Below are 19,779 nucleotides of genomic sequence, written 5' to 3'. Positions count from 1 at the left end.
GTTTTTATGTTTGGTCTATTCTTTGCTCCCACTCCCATATTCTACCCTGGTATTATTGTGCATTGAGCAGAAAATGCCTAATATAGCATGAATCTCCATCAGAGCTGCTCAGTGAATGCTGTCTTAGTCAATGGACTACATGACACAGAACCCCCTCACTGCTCAGGTGTGTCACATGGGCTGATATCTAAGCATCCGTATTTATGAGTGAGGCTGGAGCTACTTTCAAGTTTTATAACCTTACACAAATGTTTCCAATATCCTCCTACCATCACTTGCTTCATCCTTCAAGTGATCTCGTTGCTACATGAAAACAAATGAGGAGAAATAAATGGTTGTACTTTACATTTTCATGATGGCTAGCTGAAGTTTGAAGGGAAAAGGTGTTGCTGTTTAATAGAACTGAATTCACTCCTGTGCACCTTCTCTGTTCTAATGAAGTGTGAAAGTGCACATTTACATAATGCTTAGTTCATGCACTGGCATTCGTAAAAACAGTAGGCTTTCAAAGTATCAAGGCTGTGATCAGGAGCAACAAGAACATTTTAAGTTGTGCAGTGAGACTATTTTAAAAATAAAATGAATTGCAATGTAAAAAGAGAAATTTGTGTGAATGAGAGCATGATTATGAAAATCATTTGCAAACTGTAAAGTACTGTGCAAATAGAAATATATTATTATTCACAAGCTTAAAGGACATGTAAGGATGGTAATCAAGGGCATATAATTTGCTCATTACCGTACTGACGATTTATAGGCAATTGGTGTCCTTACAGTTCAGTTAGACAGAGAAGACCTGAAGAATTAAAAAGACCAACAATACTGGGGTTGAGATAAAGGCCTTCTAAGGTCAGTGTGAAGGTTGGAAGACTGAGAGTTTGACCGAATTTAAGATCACAGAGTCGTTCTGAATACTCTCATCCTCCATTCTCCCCATGCCTACTCCCCCCAAAAGCAGAGTGAATATATTAAAAAGTAGCAAATCATCATCTTAGAATTCTAGATTTTTAGGCTAGAAGAAGTCTTAAAGATGATCTAAGGATGCAGTATTCCCCAGAGTCATTTCTAACAGATTAGCTTCACAAATTTTCATGTGAAAAGAGGGATTCTGTGATCCAGAGTGTGGAAAATTTGCACACTATACTCCCACTACTGGATTACCCATAGTAAACTAAACATGCGGTTAGGGCACCAACAAAGAAAGGTATCAATAGAAAAAAAATTGTTTCTGAAAAAATGTTATCTTTTAAATTAGTATCAAAATAATCATCATGCTGACAATAAAAATTTTGTTTAGTTCTTTAATAATTTGTTAATTTTTTGTTTGTTTGTTTAGCATTCCAAAGGAGGAGGGCAGCGCACACTCAAATCTTTCAGGAAGTATCTATCTATCTGGCCCTCTAGGAGGTCACGGCCACTAGCATATTAAGGGCTTTGAAGAGAGCTGCAATTAAGCAAGCATTTCACTTAGCTTAAAGCAGTGTTTCTTAAAACCACTTTTGACCATCCTCCCCACCCCACCTCCAGGGCAGGGTGGTAAATCCTAGCTCAGCACTGGAGACCTAATTTATACTTTCTGGAGAACACTGATCTAATCTCTCACTTTAAAGATGTGAGGGAGGCTCCTTGAGGAGACAACAAGTAAGTGGCAAAGATGGAATTTGAACCAAGGACTTCTGATTTTGCTTATTAGAATGTAACTTTGCTTGAAGACTCATACTTTTAACGTCCTAGTTATTTTTAAGATTTCCTAAATAGCACAAAGAAAAACTGAGAATAACCTAAGCAGGAACAGGAATTTCCAAAGAACTTCCAAAATAAAACACAGGTATCATTTTCCCCGTTTGGGCTAAGAGTAATCAGAGTCTCTTGCATTAATAGCCTCTTTTAACAATAGGAGGGAAAAAAAAGCATGAATACAAAGTGGGAAGTAATGTTTTTTTAGCTTGGAAAGTGTAATTTGGAATATTAAAATTATGCTGACCCATGATTCCAAATGCAACCTTTTTGTTCATATGCACATTTTAAATATTTCTCTAAATTTTGTCCTATAACCTTCTGTTGTGTTGTCTGTAATTTATTTATTTACTTTTTATTGGAGTATAGTTGATTTATATTGTTGTGTTAGTTTCAGGTGTATAGTAAAGTGAATCAGTTATACGTATAAATATACACACTTTTTTTTAGATTCTTTTCCCATAGAGGCCATATAGGCATCCCTAGTTGATTTATATTGTTGTGTTAGTTTCAGGTGTATAGTAAGTGAATCAGTTATACGTATAAATATACACACTTTTTTTTAAGATTCTTTTCCCATATAGGCCATTACAGAGCACAGAGTAGAGTTCCCTGTGCTACACAGTAAGTCCTTATTAGTTATCTATTTTATATATAGTAGTGTGTATGTGTCAATCGTGTTCTCCCAATTTATCTCCTCCTTCTTTCCCCCCTGGTAACTGTAAGTTTGTTTTCTACATCTGTGACTTCATTTCTGTTTCGTAAATACATTGTACCATTTTTTTAGATTCCACACATAAGCGATATCATGATAGCTGTCTTTCTCAGTCTGACTTAACTTCACTCAGTATGACGATCTCTAGGTCCATCCATGTTGCTGCAAATGGAATTATTTTGTTCTTTTTTATGGCTGAGTGATATTCCATTGTATATATATGTACCACTTCTTTATCCACTCCTCTGTTGATGGACATTTAGGTTGCTTTGATGTCTTGGCTATTGTAAATAGTGCAGCGACGAACATTGGGGTGCATGTATCTTTTGGAATTATGCTTTTCACAAGATACGTGCCCAAGAGTGGGACTGCTGGATAATATGGCAACTCTACTTTTAGTTTTTTGAGGAACCTCCATACTATTTTCCATAGTGGCTGTACCAATTTACATTCCCACCAACAGTGTAGGAGGGTTCCCTTTTCTTCACACTGTCGCTAGCATTTATTGTTTGTAGATTTTTTGATGTTGGCCATTCTGACTGGTGGGAGGTGATACCTCACTGCAGTTTAGATTTGCATTTGTCTGATCATTAGTGATGTTGAGCATCTTTTCATGTGTGTTTTGTTCATGTGTATGTCTTTTCTGGAGAAATGTCTATTTAGATCTTCTGCTCATTTTTTGATTCAGTTGTTTGTTTTTTTGACAAGCTGTATGAGTTATTTGTATATTTTGGAGATTAATCCCTTGTCAGTTGCTTCATTTGCAACTATCTTCTCCCATTCTGTAGGCTGTCTTTTCATTTTGTTTATGGTTTCCTTTGCTGTGCAAAAGCTGTTAAGTTTAATTAGGTTCCATTTGTTTATTTTCGCTTTTATTTTCATTACCCTAGGAGGTGGATCAAAAAAGATATTGCTGCAATTTATGTCAGAGAGTGTTCTTCCTGTTTTCCTCTAAGAGTTTTATGCCATCCAGCTTTATATTTAGGTCTTTAATACATTTTATTTTTGTGAATGGTGTCAGAGAGTGTTCTAATTTCATTCTCTCACACGTTGCTGTCCAGTTTTCCCAGCACCAGTTACTGAAGAGACTGTCTTTTCTCCATGGTATATTCTTGCATCCTTTGTCATAGATTAGTTGACCATAGGTATGTGGGTTTATCTCTGCACTCTTTATCCTGTTCCATTGATCTATATTTCTGTTTTTGTGTTAGTACCATACTGTTTTGATGACTGTAGCTTTGTAGTATAGTCCAAAGTCAGGGAGCCTGTTCCTTTGGCTCCGTTTTTCTTTCTCAAGATTGCTTTGGCTATTCAGGGTCTTTTGTGTCTCATACAAACTTTAAGTATTTTTTTTTTTTTTGCAGTACGCGGGCCTCTCACTGTTGTGGCCTCTCCCGTTGCGGAGCACAGGCTCCGGACGTGCAGGCTCAGCGGCCATGGCTCACGGGCCCAGCCACTCCACGGCATGTGGGATCTTCCCGGACCGGGGCACAAACCTGTGTCCCCTGCATCGGCAGGCAGACTCTCAACCACTGCGCCACCAGGGAAGCCCCAAACTTTAAGATTTTTTTGTTCTAATTCTGTGAAAAATGCCACTGGTAATTTGATAGGTATTGCATAGAATCTGTAGATTGCTTTGGGTAGTATAGTCATTTTGACAATATTGATTCTTCCAATCCAAAAACATGACTTATCTTTCCATCTGTTTGTGTTATCTTAGATTTCTTTCATCAACATCTTATAGTTTTCTTTTTTATAAATTTATTTATTTATTTATTTTTGGCGGCATTGGGTCTTTGTTGCTGTGTGCAGGCTTTCTCTAGTTGCAGCGAGCAGGGGCTACTCTTTGTTGCAGTGCGCAGGCTTCTCATTGTGGTGGCTTCTCTTGTTGCAGAGCATGGGCTCTAGGGGCATGGGTTTCAGTAGTTGTGGCACGTGGGCTCAGTAGTTGTGGCTCGCAGGCTCTAGAGCACAGGCTCAATAGTTGTGGCACATGGGCATAGTTGCTCCATGGCATGTGGGATCTTCCCGGACCAGGGATTGAATCCGTGTGCCCTGAACTGGCAGGCGGATTCTCAACCACTGTGACACTGGGGAAGTCCCAACATCTTATAGTTTTCTGAGAAGAGGTCTTTTGCCTTCTTTGTTGGGTTTCTTCCTAGGTATTTTATTTTTTTCATGTGATGGTAAATGGAATTGTTTCCTTAATTTTTCTTTCTGATCTTTCATTGTTAGTGTATAGGAATGCAGCAGATTTCTGTGCATTTATTTTGTATCAAGCAACTTTACCAAATTCATTGATGAGTTCTAGTAGTTTTCTGTTAACATGTTTAGGATATTCTATGTATAGTATCGTGTTATCTGCAAACAGTGACAGTTTTACTACTTCTTTCCCAATTCGGATTCCTTTTAATTCTTTTTCTTCTCTGATAGCCGTGGCTAGAACTTCCAAAACTATGTTGAATAAAAGTGGCGAGAGTGGACATTCTTGTCCTGTTCCTGATCTTACAGGAAATGCTTTCAGATTTTTACCATTGAGCATGATGTTAGCTATGGGTTTGTCATATATGGCCTTTATTTTGTTGAGGTAGGGTCCCTCTAGGCCCACTTTCTGGAGAGTTTTTATCATAAATGTGTGTTGAACTTTGTTAAAAGCTTTTTCTCCATCTATTGAGATGATCATATGGTTTTTATTCTTCAATTTGTTAATGTGGTGTATCATATTGATTGATTTGCATATGTTGAAGAATCCTTGCATCCCTAGGATAAATCCCACTTGATCAGGGTGTATGATCCTTTTACTGTGTTGTTGGGATTTCATCTGCTAGTATTCTGTTGTGGATTTTTGCATGTATGTTCATCAGTGTTATTGGCCTCTAATTTTCTTTTTTGTGGTATTCTTGTCTGATTTTGGTATCAGGGTGATTGTGGCCTTGTAAAATGAGTGTGGGAGTGTTCCTTGCTCAGAAATTTTTGGAAGAGTTTCAGAAGGATAGTTGTTACCTCTTCTCTAGATTTCTGATAGAATTTGCCTGTGAAGCTGTCTGGTCCTGGACTTCTTTTGTTTGTTGGGTGTTTTTTAATCATAGTTTCAATTTCAGTGCTTGTGATTGGTCTGTTTATAGTTTCTATTTCTTCCTGTTTCAGTCTTGGAAGGTTGTACCTTTCTAAGAATTTGTCCATTTTTTCTAGGTTGTCCATCTTATTGGCATATAGTTGCTTGTAGTAGTCTCTTATGATCTCCACTGGTGGGCGGAGCTGGATCTTGTCCCCCTGGTGGGCAGGGCCTTGTCTGGGGGTGTGTTTAGCTGGCTGTTGTGTGCTCAGGAAGACTTTAAATAGCCTGTCTGCTGATGGGTGGGGCTGTGTTCCTGGCCTTTTGGTTGTTCTGCCTGAGGTGTCCCAGAACTGGAACCTATGGGCTGTTGGGAGGGTCCAGGTCTTGGTGAGAAAACGGCAGCCTCCTGGAGGGCTCACGCCAATGAGTACTCACCAGAACTGCCACCACCAGTGTCTTTGTGCCCACAGTGAGCCACATCCATCCCCCACCTCTGCAGGAGACCCTCCAATACCTGCAGGTAGGTCTGTCCCAGGTTCTTATGAAGCCATTGCATTTTTTCCCTGGGTCCTAATGAACATGAGGTGTTGTGTGTGGCTTCCTAGAGGAGAGTTTCTTTTCCCCCCAGTCCTGTGGAATTCCTGCAAACCCCATTGGCCTTCAAAGCCAGATTCTCTGGGGGCTCCTCTTCCCATTGTCAGACTCCCAGGGTGGCAAGCCTGGCGTGGGGCTCTGAACTTTCACTCCTGTGGGAGAACTTCTGTGGTATAATTATTTTCCAGTTTGTGGCTTGCCCACCTGGCTGTATGGGATTTGATTTTGTCATGACTGCACCCCTCCTACCATCTCATTGTGGTTTCTTGTCTTTGGACGTAGGATAACTTTTCTGGTAGGTTGCAGCATTTTTTTGTCGATGGTTGTTCAGCAGTTAGTTATGATTTTGGTGTTTTCGTAAGAAGTGAGCTCACGTCCTTCTATTTCGCCATCTTGTCTCCACCTCCTCTGTTTTTTGAATTTAGCTAAAAGCCTGTGTGAATCCCATCAAATAATATGGTAGTCTCTGGCACTCTGTTCCAAGCAGATTGGAAGTTTTTAAGTATGCTCAGTGAGTTAGTTAATATATGAGAAGGGAACAGAGATTAGCTATGTGGGAACACAGTGAGAGACACTGGTAGGAGATGAGAGATACTATGTGGCCAGAAGCATCTGTCAAGGCTTTGTGAGTAGGTGAAACTGGCTTTGGTTGTTTCAAAGCATAATGAGGAAATAAGTGATTCAAGACCTTCCTTGTTAACAGTTTAATGATGTCTGGATAAATGAAAATGACAGCTTTATTCATCCAATCAGCAATTATTGACTTGAGTGCCTACTATGAGAAAGGCAGTATTCCAGATGCTAAGGAAAGACCAATGAAAGAGGCAGATGCCTTCCCTACTCTCTTAGATTTTGCTTTCCACAAGGAGTAGACGTACAATCAATGGATCAATCAGCAAACAATCAAAAAGATAAAGAATCTCAAAATAGAATACTTAAGTATATTCTGTAATAGAGAGTGGCTGGATAAATACCTAAGATTTGGTATCAGGGAAGGTCTCTCATGCAGGTCTGGATGTGAAAGATAATTATAAGCTAATCTTGGAAAGACTCAGAGGAAAAGTATTCTAGGTAGAGGAAACAGAAAGTTCAAAAATCTGGAGGTGGGAACCTGAGGCTGGAGTCATCTAAGGTAAATCAAATCCCATCATTCCTTCTCTTCAAGCCCTCCAAAGGTTTTGCAGCTCCCCTAGAATAAAAGTGAGAATACTTAGTCTACACAAAGCTAAGAATCCAAGGACCAAAGGCTCTATAAAAGCTGGTCTATTCTACAACTTTCCCGCCTAGTTAACCACATTCCAGCCTCAGGTTCCCATATTAGACTGAAAATCCTTGAGGGCAGGGGTATGTGTCCTAGCATAGATTCTGGCATGATTCTGGGTACTGCAAGTGAAACTGGGTCTAGGTGTAAAGGTGGATGGGGACACTCTTGCTAGAATCTATCAGAGGCAGAGATGCCCCCTCTGGGTCAGGCAGAGACCCCCCCATCCCTGTCACATCATACAGTGACCATGAAAGGTGGGGACAACCCTGAGAAAGAAGAGAGCATCTCACTGTGGGCTTACAAGAGGAGGCAGCTAAAGCTGATTTAATCAGGCAGGGAGAAGTGGAGGTTCTGGACAGTTGCAAGGAAGGGGGTTTGTATCTTGACCATTTTCTGGAGGTGGGACTACATTTCCCTTATAGAGAAATCTACTTTACAACAGTCTTGTTTTGAGAATAAGCCACAAGCAACATCCCTAAAGTTATAAGCTACAAGTTTCCCTACAGTCTTATTCTATCTTTCCTGTGTAGAGTGGAGAGTATCTCTAAAATACTTTAGCCAATTCATGCTATCTTGAATACTCCAAATTTCACAAATGGGAGCTCATTTCCAGTTTCATTATGCTAATTAACTTGGCACTGCTTTCATCAGGCAACTTGCTTCTAACAATCATTATGCTAATTGAAATATGGATAGTTTAAAATACTTGTACAAACCTCTGGCCTTTCTCACTAAATGAGAACTGACCTCCTGTGGGGTGTGAAATTCTGATTAGGGTCACTGAGTGCCCCTGAAAAGTAGTTTAACCCATCACACATACATTTAATATCATAATGTCTATTTATATCTATACTAAAGGTATTTTAAATTAAATTACAGGGGGAGTCAAGATGGTGGAGGAGTAAGAGGACGTAAAGTTCAACTCTCCCCACAAATGCATTAAGAATACATCTACAGGGCTTCCCTGGTGGCGCAGTGGTTGAGAGACCACCTGCCGATGCAGGGGATGCGGGTTCGTGCCCCGGTCTGGGAAGATCCCACATGCCGCGGAGCGGCTGGGCCCGTGAGCCATGGCCGCTGAGCCTGCGCGTCCGGAGCCTGTGCTCCGCAACGGGAGAGGCCACAACAGTGAGAGGCCCGCGTACCGCAAAAAAAAAAAAAAAGAATACATCTACAAATGGAACAGTTCTCACAGAGCACCTGCTGAACACTAGCAGAGGACCTCAGACAACTAAGAGGACCAGAAAGATCCCCACATAACAGAGTAGGATAAAAGAAAGAAGAAGGGAAAAGGAAGAGGAGAAGTGGGACAGGACCTGCACCCCTTGGGGGGAGCTGAAGGACAGGAGAATTTCCCATGTCCAGGGAAGCCCCCTTACTGGTGGGGAGATCAGCTGGGACAGAGGGGAGCTTTGGGGGCTTGAAAGAGAGTGCAGCAACTGGCCTGAGGCAGGCTGGACAGAGTGAGACCTACACAGATGATCCATGCCACAGCCCTGCACGCCCCAGCCTGAGAGGTGTGTCCACTGGTGTATACAGGGGCAGGGTGCTAGAATGTTGGATTTGGAGAGCAGACCTGTGGAAAGGACTGCTGTTGGCTGTGAGAAGACAGTCTGAGGGGATGGGAATGAGGAGCTCCACAATGGAGAACGCTCATGAAGCAAGCCCAGATCGCCATAGAAGCGAAGTGCCGTTGTTGAGTGATGTGCAAAGGGCAGGCCACCTATGCAGCCTCTCTCCCCATGCACCAGCACCTGCCTCCCCAGGCACTAGGAAGGGCTCCCGCTGGGGCAGGCTCTCACGCCCCTGGCTGCCGCCTACTCCACCCCCTCCTGCCAGGGTAGGCGTGTGTGCTCCGGGGCAGCTTCAGGAGCAGATGCCTGTGGGTGGCTGACACACAGAGGTGGGGCTGAAACCATAGCTGAGCCCCAGGGGCCGTGAGAGATGGGAGAAGAGCTGAAATCTCTCCTCACAGCTGCACAAACTGTGGATTTACACCCTGCGACTGGCTTTGTAAACTCAGAACCTGCAGAACATCTGATCTGACAATGAATGCTCCCACAGCCAAGATGGGTCAAGCTTTAGCAGCTGTGGACTTTGTGGGCAGGTACATGTGGGGGTTGGGCAAGGCCAGAGTCTGAGATGCTTCCATAGTGCCCACAGCCTGTCCAGATCCATGATTACTGCAATCTTGGGACCTGACTTCAGTGGATCTGTGCTGGTGGCTTGGTGAAAACAATGCCTGAGAGACACCAGGGCCAACTGCTGGCATACCTATGGTTAAGGTGGGACTGACAGCAGTGCCAATAACAGTGTAATCTGAGTGCTCCCACAACAGGTGCAAGGTGACAAAACAGAGCACACCTACAGGTGAACAGCTCCAGAGGAGGAATACTCCGTGGCTTCACTCTCGGTGGGAATGCTCCAGTCCTGTCTACATCACACCACAGATCAGAAACGCAGCTAAGAAACAGATCTGGGGGCCTCTATTCCAACAACTAGGGAGCAGACGCTGAGCCAAACAGAGCGGTGACAACCACAGAGCAAAGGGGAGTCCCCACTAAATATGCAGGGCAGGCTCTGGTCACCACAACACCAGTCACACCTCCTGTAGCAAGGGGATAACTACCAGCATACACTGAGAAAAGAGGTGTCAGACATCTATAATAAAAACAGCTCTCACATCAAAACATATTAAACCAATGCAGGCTACGCAGGGACATTCCCACATAAAAATAGCCCTCCAAGACAGTCTGAGCATCTGGTATCTGGAGGAAGAACCCCCAGAGCATTTAGCCTTGACACCCAGTGGGGCGTGAGTGCAGGAGTTCTGCAAGGCTGGGGGAAACAGAAACTCCACTCCTGGAAGGCATACAAGATCCCACATGCACTGGGGCCCGGTACAAAGCAGTACCTCCATAGGAACCTGGGATAGACCTACCTAGGGGTCTTGGAGGGTCTTCTGGGGAGGCCAGGTCAGCTGTAGCTCACTGTGGGAGCACCAGTAGCAGAGGTCCCAGGTAATACTGATCAGCATGAGCTCTCTGGGAAGTCCCCATTATGCCACAAAGACCTGGCTTCACCCAATGGCCTGCAGGCTCCAGTGCTGTAAATCCTCAGGCCAAACAACCAAGATAGGAATACAGCCCCACCCATCAGAAGACAGGCTGACTAAAGACGTACTGAGCTCACAGCCACCTCAAAACACAGCCCTTGACACGGCTCTGCCCACCAGAGGGACAAGTGCCAGCTCTACCCACCTGAGGGCAGGCACCAGTCCCCTCCCACCAGGATGGCTACATAAGCCCCTGGACCAGCCTCACCCACCAGGGGGCAGACACCAGAAGCAAGAGGAACTATGATCCTGCAGCCTGTGGGAAGGAGACCACATACACAAACAGTTAGACAAATGAGATGACACAGAAATATGTTGCAAACAAAGGAACAAGAGAAGAACCCACAAGAACAACTAAATGAAGAGGAGATAGGCAATCTCCCTGAAAAATGTATTCAGAGTAATGATAGTAAATGATCCAAAACCTCAGAAGAAGAATGGAGGTATAGACCAAGAAGATGCAAAAAATTTTCAACAGAGATAGAAGATTTAAAGAACAAAGAAAAAAACAAACAGATGAACAACATAATAACTGAAATGAAAAATATACTAGAAGGAATTAATAGCAGAATAACTGAGGCAGAAGAACAGATAAGTGAGCTGGAAGACAGAGTGGTGGAAATCAATGCCACAGGACAGAATAAAGAAAAAAAAAAAGGGGACTTCCCTCATGGTGTAGTGGTTAAGAATCCACCTGCCAATGCAGGGAACACGGGTTCGAGCCCTGGTCTGGGAAGATCCCACATGCCACAAAGCAACTAAGCCCGTGCACCACAACTACTGAGCCTGCATGCCTAGAGCCCATGCTCTGCAACAAGAGAAGCCACGACAATGAGAAGCCCGTGCACTGCGACGAACAGTAGCCCCCACTCTCTGCAACTAGAGAAAGGTCGCACAGAGCAACGAAGACCCAATGCAGCCAAAAATAAATAAATAAATAAATTTATTTATTTATTTAAAAGAAGAAAAAGGAATGAAAAGCAATGATGAAAGTTACAGAGACCTCTGGGACAATGTTAAATGCACCAACAGAAGGTTAAATTCACAGAAGAAGAAAAAGGGAAAGGGCCTGAGAAAATATTTGAAGGTATTATAGCTGAAAATTTCCCCAACACAGGAAAGGAAACAGTCACCCAAGTCCAGGAAATGCAGGGTACAGGATCCTGATACGGGATAAACCCAAGGAGGAACACACCGAGACACATAGTAATCAAACTAACAAAAATTAAATACAAAGAAAAATTATTAAAAGCAACAAGGGAAAACAACAAATAACATAAAAAGGAATCCTCATAAGGCTATCAGCTGATTTTTCATCAGAAACTCTGCAGGCCAAAAGGGAGTGGCATTATATATTTACAATTATGAAAGGGAAATACCTACAACCAAGAATATTCTACCCAGCAAGGCTCTTGTTCAGAATCAATGGAGAAATCCAAAGCATTACAGACAAGCAAAAGCTAAAAGGATACACAGAAATCTGTTGCATTCCTATACATTAACAATAAAAGATCAGAAAGAGAAATTAAGGAAACAATTCCATTTACCATCACACCCTAAAGAATAAAATACCTAGGAATAAACTTAACTAAGGAGGCAAAAGACCTGTACTCAATAAACTATAAGATGCTGATGAAAGAAATCAAAGATGACACAAACAGATGGAAAGATATACCATGTTCTTGGACTGGAAGAATCAATATTGTCAAAATGACTATACTACCCAAGGCAATCTAGAGATTCAATGAAATCCTTATCAAACTATCAATGGCATTTTTTACAGAAGTAGAACAAAAAAATCTTAAAATTTGTATGAGACACAAAAGACTTTGAATAGCCAAAGCAATCTTGAGAAAGAAAAATGGAGCTGGAGGAATCAGCCTCCCTGGCTTCAGACTATGCTATCAATACAAAGCTACAAGTCATCAAAACAGTATGGTACTGGCACAAAAAGAGAGATATAGAAACCCAGGCAGCTATGGTCAATCTACAACAAAGGAAGCAAGACTATACAATGGAGAAAAGACAGTCTCTTCAGTAACTGGTGCTGGGGAAACTGGACAGCTATATGTAAAAGAATAAAATAGAACATTCTTTAACACCATATACAAAAATAAATTCAAAATTGATTAAAGACCCAAATATAAGACTGTATACTATAAAACTCTTAGAGGAAAACATAGGAAGAACACTCTCTGACATAAATTGCAGCAATATCTTTTCTGATCTGTCTCCTAGAGTAATGGAAATAAAAACAAATATAAGCAAATGGGACCCAATTAAACTCAAAAGCTTTTGCACAGCAAAGGAAACCATAAACAAAATGAAAAGACAATCCACACAATGGGAGAAAATATTTGCAAATGATGCAACTGACAAGGGATTTATCTACAAAATATATAAACAGCTCATGCAACTCAATATAAAAAAAAACCCAATCGAAAAATGTGCAGAAGACCTAAATACATGTTTCTTCAAAGAAGAAAAGATGCTCAACATCACTAATTATTAGCAAATCAAAACTACAATGAGATATGACCTCACACCAGTCAGAATGGCCATCATCAAAAGTCTACTAACAATAAATGCTGGAGAGGATGTGGAGAAAAAGGGAACCCTCCTACACTGTTGGTGGGAATGTAAATTGCTAAAGCCACTATGGAAAGCAATATGGAGGTTCCTTAAAAAACCAATAGTGCTACCATATGATCCAGCAATCCCAGTCCTGAGCATATATCTGGAGAAAATGATGGTTCAAAATGATACATGCACCCCAGTGTTCATTGCAGCACTATTTCCAATAGCCAAGAAGACATGGAAGCAACCTAAATGTCCATAAACAGATGAATGATTAAAGAAGATGATGTACATATATACAACAGAATATTACTCAGCCATTAAAGAGAATGAAATAATACCAGTTGCAGCAACATGGATGGACCTGGAGATGATCATACTAAGTGAAGTAAGACAGAGAAAGACAAATATCATATGATACGGCTTATATGTGGAATCTAAAAAAATGATACAAATGAACTTATTTACAAAACAGAAACAGACTCACAGACTTAGGAAACAAACCTATGGTTACCAAAGGGGAAAAGTGAGGGGGGGGGCAGGGCTAAATTGGGGGTTTGGGATTGACATATACACACTATTATATTCAAAATAGGTAACAAACAAGGACCTACTGTATATAGCACAGGGAACTCTGCTCAATATTCTGTAATAACCTAAATGGAAAAGAATTTGAAAAAAGAATAGATACATGTATATGTGTAAGTGAATCATTTTGCTGTACACCTGAAACTAACACAACATTTTTAATCAACTAAACTCCAATATAAAATAAAAATTAAAAAACTTACAAATAAAAAACAAAAATGCCTTATTCACTACAGATATTTCCTGAAAGTTATTGTGTAATAGTAATAATGATAATAGTAGTAGTAGTAGTAGTAATGATAATAATAATAGTAATAATAATACCTTGTATTTGTAAGGTTAAGTCATGTTCTAGCATATTTAATTTGGAGGACTGACTTTAGAAGTTAAAGCACATACTGAAGACTCCATTACCATTATTAATCTTTCAACAACAAACAAATCTCTAAATGTGTATTGAGATGAAAGAAAACTGATGATCAAGAAATGGAACAGCACTCTGCAAATAGGAAGAGTCTTTTGGGAATTTTCTATTCAGCAGGGCTTTGACTGTTACCTATAAAGTAAAATAGTTAGCCTGACAAGACATCTGTATATAGACTGAACTTTTGTTAATTCCTTTGGTTTCAATCAAAACCTTTCAAATTTTAATCTCCATAATTACTCAACACAAAGCTAACTGAACTTTGCTCTCTCAGTGATTTAAGGATTTTTCAGTAGTAATTCTGACTCCCTGATTTTTGCTTTGCCACTTAATTCCTCAATAAGACTGTACTCCATGTTGTTTTATATTTAACAATACTCTTTTTCATAAACTGTTTTACTGGGTGAGTTTGAAGCACCCTTGCCAGGGGAGTGTTACTGTCTTCATTTAAGAATGACGTCACTGAGACCAAAATGCAGACACACTATCCAGTTTCAAGTGTGAACATTGGAGGTTTTCAAAAAATATGTGTGGTAGAATTTTTTTTGGTAACAATGTCTATGGTGCCCCTCTCTGTATCCAAGCCTTTTGGTAGTGAATTCCTACATTAACTCTGGGCTTGGTCACATGACTTGCGTTTGACCTATGGGACAATAGCAAATGAGTCATAAACAGAATTCAAAAAATGCTGGTCATTTGGGCATCCTCTCTTGCTGTTCTCTGAATTCTGAGACTTCCATGGGAATAAGCCTGCTAGAGGGTCAGGAATACATGGCTCATTGGTGTCCATCACTCAACCATCAGACAACTAACACCCAGAAGCAGAACTGTGAAGATGCCCAGGAGCTATGCCCAGATGCTCAAGCAAGTCCAGTCAATATCAGAAGAACCATTCACCTGAGGTCAGCCCAAATTCCAACCCACAGAATAATGAACTAAATATATGTTTGTCACTAAGTTAGGGATGCTCTGTACTGCAGCAAAAGATAGCAGATGCCACATAAGAGAATAATGTCCAGATGGCTGACCTGGAGGGAAAGAGTTTAGTATGGCTTGAACTTACTTAGACTGTTGGTAAGAATATGCGGATGCATGCTCGTTGGATGTGTCCACTGCTATCTGCTGCTGCTGACCACTTGTGTCCTGGGATGAAGGTGCCACTGTCTGGGGAGAGGTATCAGCAACAACACCCTATGGAGGCAATAAGAACACAAAAGTCTTATTGGCTTTAGCAAAAGGGCTTCTTGCAGATGGACTGTAGGGCATACCCATCTTCCATATGGCTTGAGTAGAGCTGCACTCAGCTATATAAAGCCACAGCAAGAACCCAAAGAAAAACCACAGAGTACATTTGGATAAGGGCTGAGGAATCTACCTCAATGTGTCGCCAAGAAGCCTTGCCATCAGAAGACCCTGTAGCAGTCAAATGATGAGGAAAGCATTTTGCCCATAGTTAGAACTTTTAAATCATGGTTGCATACAGCCACACTAAATAATGATTCCTTAATCAAAAAATTCACGCAGAATTCCTATAAAAACGTGTATATTTGAGCATTTTCCTGGGAATAAAGTAGTCTACCCTGTCTCTATGATCTGGCAAAACAATGGACTTTGACCTTCATAAAAATCTACATCCAAGTTTGGAATTCTTTTAAAGGACACTGTTAAGCAGGGTCTCCCTTAAGCAATTTGATTTGTTTTATTTATTTATTTTCATTTTCCTTGATGTGAACTGGAATTCATTTAGAAGTTTCAGAAAAAGAAAGAAAGAAACAAGCATCCTTAATTTTGATTCGCTCCTCCCCTTACCATTTGAATGGCTTTTGCCAAAAAGAATGGATTTCTTGAGTTGGTCATCATTCAGAATGTGTTTGGTTCCGAGAGAGGTTTGGTAGTTAGTAGTCCTAAGGAGGGAATCTATCTGAATACATTCTCCTGGTTTTACTTATATTATAGCCTTGGGCTTCTGCAGGGATATAGGTTTTTGGCCAACTCCCTATCCCTAACAAAAGCTCCCTGAAATTGTTCCTCAGAATCTGAAAATTCTCCCTTTATGAATTCAATCTTTTTTTTTTTTCCTAATATACTATTTGATGTTATGCATTTTGATGAACCTCCCACCCACACTGATTTGTGTGGATACTGGTGAATTTTCAATGCGTGTTTTTACATAGAAAATGAATCAGTGCTTTCCTTTATAAGCACAAATTCAAGGCAATATATCAGGGTATACTTATATAATTCTTAGTGAAATATTTCTTTTTAAATCCCAGATTTAACTATAATTAGACTGTTCCCACTAAGCAACACCGTCAAATGTGTCTCCTTATTTTATAGTCCTCAAATAGCTCAGATTCTGTAGATAAGCACACACATTTGGTCCAGAGATAGAGAAATGCGGATATGTGGCAGAGATTTATGCTTAAAGTCACCTACAATGTCTAGATTCATAATTTTCTTATGGCCTAGATGGGTTTTGATAGCTAAATATAGCAAAGAACATACATTTTAATCACATATTCTTGAAATTCTGAAAAGCCAGTTAAAACTTCTTTAATACTGAAACATTCCTTGGGAACCATAGGTCTGGAACACATAAAAGATTTAAAAATTGGACCTCCTTGGTTTCCTAAGTGACAGGACACTGTCCTCTTAAATGTCTGTGCTTCCCAAACCCTGGTACGAGCAAATATTTGTCACACACTAAAAACAAGCAAACAAACAAACATTTCAAAAGATCTAATTTGGTCTGTAAAGATCTCACCCAATCTCTGTGGCTCCAGAGGTTGGAAGAGTCATGGTGGTCTCCCACAATGAGTGGTACCAACATGAGTTGGTTGGCCAACTCATGGAGTAGCAATGGCGTGAACTCCAGAGGAGTCCCAACTGATGGAAGAAATGCACTGTGACCATAATGGCAAATGTGCATCAGGAGAAGGGGAAGGGGGGGGGGCAAGAAACAATAATGGTTAGAACCAGAGAGAAGTATACACCTCTAAGTGTCTTACCACCATCCACATAGCCCTATGCCCCACTCCTTTCCTATGTATCTTGCTGGCTCTGTCCAGTAAAATAATGTGTAGAGGAAATGGATTCAGCCCTTCAGAGAAGGAAGGGACAAAGCTTCTAGTAAGGAAAATACGACTTTATCTTTCACAGTATCCACAGGAATATGAGTGGTAGAAGTTTTTCTCTCTTGTCTGTAGGATGCCACAGTCCTGTCAAGGTTCACTGGCAAGAGCAGTGGTTCTTCATCTTTGGTACACATTAGAATCACCTAGCATCTTTTAAAAATCCTGGTATCCAGTCCACACCCTAGACCCCATCAGACTCTCTGGCAATAGGACCTAGGCATCACAATTTTTTAAAGTATTAAGTTTTAAAATAATTTTGATATGCAGAAAAGTTTGACAACCAGTTCTCTAATCCAGTCCCTCTCAACTTTTAATGTGCACCTTGATCCTTAAGGGATCGTGTTAAAATGCAAACTCTGATTCAGTAGATCTGGGTGAGGTCTGAAAATCTGCATTGCTAACAGGCTCTCAGGTGATACTGATAACGCTGGTCTAGGGACCACTACTGGAGAAACAAGGCATCAGAGAACTAGCTCATTCAAATAGCTGCACATGTTTGCCTTCCTCTTTCTGAGTGTTTGTGGCTAACATTTGATGAGGTAGTTATTTGATCTCTGATCTTTTCTCTAAACATAAAAATGGCACTCCTCTCAGACCGGGATACCGAATTTTGCTTATGTCATATGCAAAGCAAAACACAGGTATGTTCAAGTAAAGTACATACTTTCACAGAGTGAGTTTGCAACTTCAAATTTTCAAGTAGCACAAAAATCACAAATAAGGATTTTGGGGGTTACGGTGGACCCCAGTGCATGTGGCTGAGATTTATCTGCCCTAACCTTGTTCTGTAAGAAGAGACAGACTTACTTCAATGGAAACAGCTGTCGGAGGCACAGGCGTGTACTGGGGAATGTAGGTCCCTTGCATAGGAGCGGCGGCAGTCATATACTAGAGGGAATCAAAGAAAAATGCAGGTGAACTTGGGCGTGCAACCAATGAGAAAAGTGATATCACATAAGACTGCTTTCGATGTGTGGCCCCCCCACCAATGCATGATGAAACTTAAACTTTATTTTGACCAAAAATATTGCAGTTCCTATCAGCATAGAATAGTCATCGCTTACTGATTCAGTACCAACAGCAGCCCACCTCCCCGATGTCAGTAAAAGTTAATTCACCCCATCCCCTCATTTTGTCCTTTTGAGTATTCTACATCAGCTCCCAAACATTTCACTTTCACATCTAAAACACAAATGCCAGGAGGGCAGGGATGACGTCTGTTTTTTTCTCCATTTTATTGCTAGCACATAGTAGGCTCTCAACAGATTATTTGTTGAATGAATGAATCATTATATTGTGAATAATAATTTCTTTTCTAACTAACGTAAAAGAGAGGAATAATGTAAGAAATACTTATCTAGCAACAATCAGAATAGGTAAATGTTATCATTTTTGTCATTTGATCACTTTTTTATATATGAAGGAAATAGAGTGTTCCAGATAACGTTGAAGTTGCTTTTCTTCCTTCCCCCTATTCCATGTTCATTTCACTGTATTTCCTTTTCCACTCCTTTAATTCTCCAAATTTTCTTCATCCAGATGAACAATACAATAGTCCAATCATTCTTCACTACATTGTAGTAGTCAGTAAAATATGTGTTGGGGATAACATGTATTTTGGCAACGAAAAATGGAAGCCCCAGAAAAATTATATGCCCACCAGCATAAGCATGACCCATATTCCTATTTGTAATACACATACCCCCTGAAAAGTCAAAGTTCTACTCTTTGAGAATGGAATCTTCTATGAAATCAACTGTATTTCTGAGTTTCTAAACTTGAACATCACAAAATTTCAGAACCAGAACCATCTAATGAAAACAAGGTTTCTCAGTAAACAAAGCTTTAGAGGAACACATTTTATGGAAAACTACAAGCCCATGATTCTTTATTCTTCTAAATTTGCTGAGTTCATGTATTAAGGCCATGCATAAATATGCAAAACCTAAATTACAATGTTGTGCATCGATCGGTACTTTCAGTATCCAAGAGGCATGATAATTCTGAATCGAGGGAAATATCTGAATGGAGATTGATTCATCAGATGTTGTTGTTTACTATTCATAGAGAAATATAGCAATAAAGCAACTCTGGGATAAGTGCTTCTCCATCCTAAACTAAGCACTGTCTTACTACATCTATTTGCTAAAAACAGAGACAGGCTTAGTGAAACAACACTAAATCAAACAAACCAAACCGCTGCCTGTAATCCATGTGTTACTGCTGATAACAACTGTGTGCAATTCCTATGTGTACAAAAACAGCCTTGTAATGTGTACCAAGGGCAGTTGTTTGCAAGGATTGGGGATATTACTAACTTAGCTTCATAATTGAAAATTAGCAGAGGTTTCTGTGCCCCATCCTCTGTGTTCCCAGAGTGTTCATCACTCTTCTATTAAAATTGTACAGACTCTCATCTCTCTAAAGGCATGGACCAAGTGTTACATGTCTCTGCATCTTCCAACACTCCACACAATGCCTGGTACCTAGTAAATAATTGTTCAATGGCTGAATAAAAGGACACAAGAAGAAAGCCTTCCATTTCCAATTACAAATCTTGTATGCCTCTTAGC

The 19,779-nt window shown here is 40.6% G+C and overlaps 1 protein-coding gene across 9 annotated transcripts in view; it reads right to left on the bottom strand.

Annotated features, from left to right (window-relative positions):
• Positions 1-19,779, bottom strand: part of RBMS3 (RNA binding motif single stranded interacting protein 3) — a 711,536-nt gene that overhangs the window by 5,980 nt on the left and 685,777 nt on the right. For 4 of the 9 annotated variants that reach the window (XR_003796707.1, XM_029242733.1, XM_029242735.1 and 1 more), the window contains 2 exons: positions 18,014-18,094; positions 15,136-15,263 (listed from right to left, as the gene is read on the bottom strand). Coding sequence is in view for 7 of the 9 variants with exons in the window: in XM_029242733.1 (XP_029098566.1) it covers positions 15,136-15,263; positions 18,014-18,094 (209 nt within the window). In the remaining 2 variants the exon portion in view is untranslated. Of the gene's footprint in view, positions 1-7,241; positions 7,294-15,131; positions 15,264-18,013; positions 18,095-19,779 lie in introns of those variants that run through there. The other 5 variants (XM_029242731.1, XM_029242732.1, XM_029242734.1 and 2 more) reach the window with 3 other exon arrangements.

Source organism: Monodon monoceros, unplaced genomic scaffold (assembly GCF_005190385.1).
Source record: "Monodon monoceros isolate NGI ecotype Baffin Bay Population unplaced genomic scaffold, NGI_Narwhal_1 Super_Scaffold_3, whole genome shotgun sequence".
Classification (NCBI taxonomy): Eukaryota; Metazoa; Chordata; class Mammalia; order Artiodactyla; family Monodontidae; genus Monodon; species Monodon monoceros.
Note: the sequence above shows the minus strand (reverse complement) of the source record. Positions and strands in the feature narration are given on the sequence as shown.